This window comes from Myotis brandtii, unplaced genomic scaffold (assembly GCF_000412655.1).
Source record: "Myotis brandtii unplaced genomic scaffold, ASM41265v1 scaffold102, whole genome shotgun sequence".
Classification (NCBI taxonomy): domain Eukaryota; kingdom Metazoa; phylum Chordata; class Mammalia; order Chiroptera; family Vespertilionidae; genus Myotis; species Myotis brandtii.
Genome location: NW_005353405.1, coordinates 432,687 through 441,681, shown reverse-complemented (window position 1 = coordinate 441,681; position 8,995 = coordinate 432,687). Strand labels below are relative to the sequence as shown.

General features: G+C 40.3%; 1 protein-coding gene across 1 annotated transcript in view; it reads right to left on the bottom strand.

Moving 5' to 3' along the window:
- DNAJC15 (DnaJ (Hsp40) homolog, subfamily C, member 15) overlaps positions 1-8,995 on the bottom strand; it is a 79,249-nt gene that overhangs the window by 30,623 nt on the left and 39,631 nt on the right. Inside the window, exon 5 of the mRNA XM_014535512.1 lies at positions 755-825. Coding sequence (XP_014390998.1) covers positions 755-825 — 71 coding nt within the window. The remainder of the gene's footprint in view (positions 1-754; positions 826-8,995) is intronic.

Below are 8,995 nucleotides of genomic sequence, written 5' to 3'. Positions count from 1 at the left end.
TGACAGGGGGTGGCGCTGCAACCTCCCTATCGACCCTGCCTTGAGTGTGACAGGGGGCGGTGCCCCAACCCCCCAATTGGCCCTACCCTGAGCGTGACTGAGGGTGGCATCACAACCTCCCGATCCGCCCTGCTCTGTGCATGACAGGGTCGGCGCCCCAACTCCCCAATCGGCCCTGCTCTGAGGACTACTAGGGGCTGCACTTAGGGATTGGGCCTGCCCTCTGCCACCAGGGAGCAGGCCTAAGCCAGCAGGTCGTTATCTCCCGAGTCCCAGACTGCTCTAGTATATATATAAAAGCCTAAGCGACCGGCTGACTGCTATGATGCACACTGACCACTAGAGGGAGACACTCAACACAGGAGCTGAAACCACAGGCATGGAAACATGGAACAGACTGATGAATTTCAGAGGGAAGAGGAAAGGGGGGAGGGTGGGAAGAGATTAACCAAAGACCTTATATGCATACTAGAGGACCAATGCATGGATTCGTGCACTGGTGGGGTCCCTCGGCCTGGCCTGCGGGGATCGAGCTGAAACCAGCTCTCGAGGGGTCCTGGATTTTGAGAGGGTGCAGGCCAGGCCGAGGGACCTCCATGCACCGGCCTCTAGTTTATTATAAGAAACATCACAATACATTGGCATATTAACTTCCATTTAAACTATAAATCATTTATAATGAGTTCAAGTAAACTGAAAAGAATTCAGAGCAGATTCTGATCCTCATATTATGAAAAGTAAGAATTTTACTTACCTTTATCTGGGTGATTCAAAATCATGATTCTCCTGTGAGCTGTTCTAATCTTGGCCTTGCCAGCAGATGGGCTGTAAAAAGAAATTAAAGTGCTTATAATAAATGGTGTCAAATTATAAATTAACAATTTATATGGGTTTCAAAAAATTAAAAACTAATGAAAATTTCACCATCTTGTGGATAAATATGAAATTACAGCCTGTCACTTAATTCCAGTAACCACCAAAATAAATAATTGATTCAATGCTGCATGTATTTTTCTTCAGTCCTTTGTAATATCAGTCATTATTTTCAACCCATTTAAAAAATAAAGCAATATAGACTATACTGTAAGTTTGAAAACACATGCTTCAAATTATTTGGGGAAAAGTCAGTATATAGAGTGTAAAAGACAGGTATTTGAACTCCAGAGCTACTAGACTGCTGGATGTTAATCCCATTGCCATTTAGAATGGGTTAACCTTGGTCAATTTGTTAACTCATTGTGCTTCTGTTTCTTCATTGTAAAACATAGGAAAAACATATTCCTAGTAGGGCAATTGTAAGGATTAGTTAATGCCAACAAAGTGCTAAAATGGTACCTGCTGTGTAACAGGTGTTCCATAATGGTTAGCTTTATTATTATTATGTTTCAACAGAGCATCTCAAAACATGTCATAGCTCAAAATTTATTTAAGTTTCTGAGAACTCTATGAGAAAAGCTTGGCTGCCAGAATCTATGCTCTAAACAATAATTAAAGGAAGTTAAATAAACCTAAAACTATTTTGGTAAAACCTAATTTATCTAGTATTAGAAATGTTTCTCATTAGTACATTTTCTAAGCAAGAAAAAAAATAAGATCAAGAACAACAAAATCCTGGTATTGCTACTTAGATCTTATCTAAGGTACTCAAAATCTGGGCCTCAAATGGGAATAATAGTACCTGACAAAGCACAGGTTGGTTGTTGTTAAGCTCAAAATAATTTAATTTGTATGGGTGATTCATGCTGCAATGGATAAAAGCAGGTACTTATAGAAATATGCAGATATAGCTTCAAAATCCTGATTCCACCATTCATTAGCCATATAATTTGTTTTGTTAATTTCCTCATAAGTTATAATTTCCTCATATGTAAAAAGGAAATAATAAAACAACTTTCCAGAATTACCTTAAGGAAAAATTAGATAATAGAAGTAAAGAGATTAGTATAACTCAACATCACTAATCATCAGGGAAATGCAAATCAAAACCACCAAGAGATATCACACCTCACGTCATCACTAAAAAAACAAGAAATAACAAGTGTTGACATGAACGTGGAGATAAGGAACCCCTGGTACACTGTTAGTGGGAATGTTAATTGGTACAACCACTATGGAAAAGGAATGGAGGTTCCTCAAAAAATTAAACATACAACTACCATGTGATCCAGCAATTCCACTTCTGTTAATTATGTAAAATGAAATATTACTGAGTCATAAAAAGGAAATCTTGCCATTTGTGACAACATGGGATGGACCTGAGAATATTATGCTAAGTGAAACAAGTTAGACAGAGAAAGACAAATACTGTGTACGATCTCACTTTTTTGTGGAATCTAAAAAAGCTGAACTTACAGAAACAGAGAACAGACTGGTAGAAGCCAGAGGTGGGGAGTAAGGATGAAATGGTACAAATTCCAGTTATAAGATAAGTAAGTCCCAGGGATAGAATGTACGGCATGGTGACTAGTTAACAATACTCTTTATGTATTTCAAAGTTCCTAAGAGAGTACATCTTAAAAGTTCTCATCACAAGGAAAAAAACAACACTAACTATATGAAGTGAAGGATGTTAACTAAATTTACTGTGGTAATCATTTTTCAGTATATACATACTAGAGGCCTGGCGCACGGATTCGTACACCGGTGGGGTCCCTTGGCCTGGCCTGCGGGGATCGAGCCAAAACCGACTCTCCGACAATCCCCGATAAGTACTGGATTGCAAGAGAGTGCAGGCCAGGCCAAGGGACCCCACTGGTGCACAATTGGGGCCAGGGAGGGGGCACAGGAGGGTTCCAAGGCATGTCCAGCCCGTCTTGACCAGTCCCAATCAGCTGGGCCCCAGCAGCAAGCTAACCTACCAGTTGGAGCACCTTGCCCCCTGGTGGTCAGTGTGCATCATAGTGACTGATTGAACGGTTGAATGGTCGGACACTTAGCATATTAGGCTTTTATTATATACCAGAGGCCCGGTGCACGAAATTCGTGCAAGAGCCTTGGCCCCCACTGCCACAGTGGCCACCTCTGCCTTGGCCCCCACCTGTCACCACTGCAGCCAGGGGCCTCTGCTGCCTCTGCCTCGGCCCCCATCTGCTGTGGCTTTGTCCGGAAGGAAGGATCGGGAAAAGACGTCCGGTCTATTTAGCATATTATGCTTTTATTATTATAGAGGAGATCAAATCATGTTGTACACCTTAAAATAATGTACAATGCTATATGCCAATTGTATCTCAGTAAAACTGGGGATGGGGATATTTTAAAAATGTTAATAAATAACAAATAAGTAATAAGTATTTTAGTATAAAGACTTATGGGTATTCCTTTTGGCTGTTTGTAGAAGTCTTTTAGGGACTATTTCAAACTTACTTTTTGGTTTGTAGAGTCCTCCCAAGACAGAGACAGAGAGTACCAAATTTTGAGAAAAAAATCATTACCATTGTACCAGGGCAATGAACACTTTATTGTTTAATTGCCTATCAAGAATAAAAAAGATGTTACTGTGAAAAATTCTAATATGATTTAGTTTACTGTACCTAATCTACATTGATAATTTTCCCCCTGTTTTGCTCTATAACACTTCTTTCCTATATTAGTTATGTTTTCTAGTTTTGTGTATATATTTGACATGTCTCCCTACTGAAGGGCAGATCTTAAAATACTATCTAGTATTAAATGCATTTTTTGCCACCCTCCAATTGTAAATAAATGGCAGTAAAAAGTTCAAGTCCTTGAAAGAATAAACGTTCTGTATTAGTAAATATGAGCATTTTAAAAGATTATTGTACTGTAGAAAATCTTAAAATGAAAAAAGGGAAGCTTTAAAAACCTTATTGTATAAAGCTAATCAAATGCAGACTACTCATTCAAATTTTCATTGTATGCATTTTTTGGGAGGAAGTATATATGGTAAGTTGCAACTTATTCTGGATATTAAGCTTTAATTTAACACATAAGACAATATTTAGCACTTCAGTCAAAACTATCCTTGAAAATCATTTGCATTGCCTGCAATAACAATGCATGTGGGTTTGTATATAAAACTCCATAAGCATTACGTACACTAAAGCCCAGCAACCAATGAACTAGATTGAAGTCAGTGAAAAGTTCATATGCACAAATATGGTCATTCAAAATATTCTACCTTTAAGAAAATAATGATCAGACTCCTAGTGGTTAGCTTTGAGATGAAGAAAGTAGTATCTTTTGTGTGCAAGGTTTATCCCCTTTTCTTTAAGTCCCTAGGACCTTAATACATGTGCCTGTTGTTATAAAGATTAAACAAGATGAGAGAATCCTAGTTCTTTATTTATACTAGAGGCCTGGTGCATGAAATTCGTGCATGGGGTAGGGGGGACCCTCAGCCCGGCCTGTGCACTCTCGCAGTCTGGGACCCCTCAGGGGATGTCCGCCTGCTTTTAGGCTTTTATGATATATATATACACACACACACACACACACACACATATACATACACATATACATATACATATACATATATTTATATATTTTATTAATTTCAGAACAGAAGGGAAAGGGAGAGCTAGAAACATCAGTGATGAGAGAGAATCATTGATTGGCTGCCTTCTGCGACATTCCCTACTGGGGATCAAGCTCACAACCCAGGCATGTGTCCTTGATCAGAATCGAACCCAGAACCCTTCAGTCCGCAGATCAATGCTCTATCCATTGAGCCAAACCAGCAAGGGGGAGAATCCTAGTTCTTAAACATAGTATAAAAATGAAATGTAGTTCTGATGTATCTCCCAGTGTAGACAATTTCACCATGAAACTGAAAATGTAACTTTAAATACCATGTTGCCTAGATCAGCCATATCAAATTATGCTCCCTGGAACACACTTTGCTGGGAGTGCGGCAGTGGGGTGGAACTGAGGTATTCCCCAAGCCTGCAGCAAATGGAGCAGAATCTGGTTTCATCTTTTTCTTTTGAACAACATTTAAACAGAGTTCCACAGAAGCTTTTAAAAAGTTTGAAAGTCATAAATGTGCATCATTTCAGAAAACACCAGGTGTAATAACAGTTTTTCTGGACAGTAAAATATTTTAGGTTTTGTAAGAATGTACAGAATCATTTGTAGCACACAGTATTTTTTAAATAAGTCATTAGAGTCAGCTCCATTTTGCCTTTACCTACTTGGTTATACAGTCTAAGTAGTTAGTTTCACTGACCAGAGAAGATGGAATCACAGCATTGTAATTACATCTTGAAAATCTTCTCAAAATCAGCATTGCCTGAATGAAAGGGCTAGAGGGAAGCAAATAAGTTTTACCCTTCTATTTATTGGTTAAGGGCAAATATTTAGCTTCTGTATTCATGATGGAAATGGGAAGAAAGAGGAGCCAACATTTATTCAGCACCTGTTATTTGGTAGGTACTTCTATAAAAAAGTATCATCAATAAAAAAACACATTACAAATAAATAAAAACATATATCACTTAATATTATTTTAACAAGGCTACATATTATTAATTCCAATTCGAAAATGAAGAGCCCAGCCAGTGTGGCTCAGTGGTTGAGCAGTCAACCCATGAACCAAGAGATTGCTGGTTCGATCCCCAGTCAGGGAACAAGCTGGGGTTGTGGACTCAATCCCCAGTTGGGGGTATGCTGGAGGCAGCCAATCGATGTTTCTCTCTCATCAATGTTTCTATCTCTCCATTCCTCTCCCTTCCTCTCTTTCTAAAAATAGATAAAAACATTAAAAAAATGAAGTGACTAAAGTACAGAGAAGCTAAATATAACTTGACTAGCATAAGAATCTGTTTTGCCTCACTGGCATTTATTGAGTAGTTACTAAGTGCCATGAATATGTTAAAATTTTCACGTGTTTTAATATTCACAACTGTATGCAGTAGAAACTAACAGAACCTCTATTTTCCAGATGATAAAATTGAGGTCACACACTTAGTACATGGTAAAACTGATACTCGTACCCAGATTCACTTGTTATCAGAGTCTGTGTTCTTAATCACTGAATTTTCCTTGTGAAATTCTGTACAACTTCCAGTTCAATGGATAAAACTTTATAACCATGTACTTAATGTATCTTAAGTCAACTTATAGTTATCTGTCCTAACAATAGGAGTGCCTTGAATGATATATGATATTCTCAAAAACCTTTGTGTTTGGTTTTATAATGTGTTTATAAAACATTTCATATGTTCATTTCAAGACTATGAATGGGATGTTATAGGGGCCCAATAAAAATGCAAGAAAAATAACAAATGCTATTCTGAATAATATTAAAGCAAGATATAGTAAGCAATATAAATAACTTGCTAATTCGGTTCCCCTATTTAAAATAATTTTTTTTCTATTCTCAGATAAGAAAAGATCTCATCTCTTCTTATATTTTAATAAAGTACCAAGCTGAACTGATCTATTTTCTTTCCTCCCTCCCCATTTTTATTTTTCTTGTTAAGTCATAAGAACTAATAAAATGTTTTGGCCTTAAAAATCTGCTAGTCTATAAGAGATTTTTAAAAATTATACCAATATAAAACTTTAAGATTTGCTTAATTATGTTGATTAAATCACCAGGAGATTTGTTGTATATATTATACGATAGCCAACTCCCACAAAAATTTAACAGGCTCTAAAGCAGCGGTTCTCAACCTGTGGGTCATGACCCCTTTGGCGGTCGAACAACCCTTTCACAGGGGTCACCTAAGACCATCCTGCATATCAGATATTTACATTACGATTCATAACAGTAGCAACATTACAGTTATGAAGTAGCAACGAAAATAATTTTATGGTTGGGTCACAACATGAGGAACTGTATTTAAAGGGCCAGAAGGTTGAGAACCACTGCTCTAAAGGAACATCAGATAAAAATTTGAATATATCCCTGGCTGGTGTTGCTCAATGGTTGGAGCGTCGGCCCATGCACCAAAGGGTCTTGGGTTTGATTCCCAGTCACAGGCATGTGCCTGGGTTATGGGTTCATTCCCCACCCACTTTTGATGTTTCTCTCTCACATTAATGTTTCTCTTTCTCTCTCCCCGTTCTTTCCTCCCTCCCATTCTCACTGAAAAGCCATGGAAAAAAAATCCTTAGGTGAGGATTAACAAAAACAAAAATTTGAATATAACTACTGGTAAATCTATGGTAGGGAAAGTATTCTTAACTTTAAGTGTTAAATGATATCACACAGCAATCATAAAATATCATTAACTTTCTCCTATACTGACCAAAGTTAGAGAATCTATCTATATATATAAAAGGCTAAGTGACTGACCGTATGTCCGTCCGACCATCTGGTACATATGACGTGCACTGGCAATTTAAAAATAAACGTTGACTCGTGCATGTGCGATACATATAAAGCTCTCGCTGGTGCCAATCTAGACAGAGTAGGAATATTCCTACCTGAACCCCATTTTCAGACATGGTCAGTTATACATTGCTTTCTCTAGCGTTCAAAGAGTGTGTGATGTTAAAGTTGTAAATACTTCATCACAAGGGAAATTAGTCAAGCACTCTGAAAGTGTTTTTACTCTTAATGTGGTATACAGGGAGATATTAGAATAAGTTTAATCAATTTATCAGTCGTTGTTTTTATCAATGTTGTTTTTATATCATGTCTTTGTTGTTATCTCGTTATTATTATTTATTAATCAATTTATATATTATTTTCATATACATTTCAGTGATTTTCTTTCATATCTGAAACTTCTATTATAGAGAAAGGGCGAATAGCGATATTAAAATATTTCTTCTAATTAATTTCCTTTCAATGTGCACTGGGCCACTATTATCTATACTAATAAAAGGGCAATATGCTAATTAGGGCAGAAGTCTTCCAGACGTCCATCCAAAGCCACAGCGGTTGCGAGGGTCTGGCGCAATACGGGAGAGGCGGGCTGGTCCAGCGCTCACACAGGAGGGAAGGGCTGGTCTAACACCACTGGTCCAGTGCCGTGACCCTTTTGCAGAGGTGGCACGGGACAGGCTGCAGCGCAGCCCAGTCCCAGTGCTGCCCCCTTCCGCAGAGGCAGCCACAGAGGCAGCAGCGTGGGCCCAGTCCAGGCGCCACGCCTCCACAGAGGCTGGACGGGTGCAACCTGCTGTGCCTCAACCTCCCACAGCCCCTCCCCCAGCCGGCCTGCCCCCAAATAGCCCCCCACCAATCAGTGGGCGGGGGGTGGGGCCAGCGCTAAGAAGCGAGGGCCGAGGTCCTGCAGCTGCGGTGGCTGGCAATGGCAACAGCAGCGGGGTGATGGGGGCAGAGCCTTACCCCGGATCAGCCCGGTCGCCTCCTGCATTGGAGGACATCCTCCTGGACTGTGAGAGGGGGCAGGCCGGGTTAAGGAAGCCCCTCCTGCCCATGCACGAATTTCATGCACCAGGCCTCTAGTCCTATCTAATAAAAGAGAAACATGGTAATTAGCCGTACCTCCACTACCCTTCCCATGGGCTAATCAAGGCGATATGCAAATTAACTGCCAGCCAAGATGGCGGCCGGCAGCCAGGCAGCTTGAAGCGAACATGAGGCTTGCTTTCTTTAGTGACGGAGGAAGCCAATGTTCCCCGCCTGCCGCTGCCGGCCTCTGAGCTTGCAGTATGAAACATTGTTACAAATATAGAAGCTAAACAAAACCCCAGAAACCTGCTTTCAGCCAGCTGGGATCTCAGAGCTGGGGTTGAAACAGTCTTTCGATTATAGAACCCAAACAAACCAGATACCTGCTTTCAGCAGCCGAGGCCTCAGAGCTGGAGCCAAGCCTCAGAGCTAAAGCTGGCGCAGAATAAAAAAACAAAAGAAAAAAAGGAGCGGTTGGGAGCTTCAGTCACCCGCCAGCCTGAAAACAGCCCTCAGCCCCTCACCCAGGCTGGCCAGGCACCCAAGCGGGACCCCCACCCTGATCCAGGACACCCTTCAGGGCAAACCAGCCGGCCCCCACCCATGCACCAGGCCTCTATCCTATATAGTAAAAGGGTAATATGCCTCCCAGCACCGGGATCAGCGGAGCAG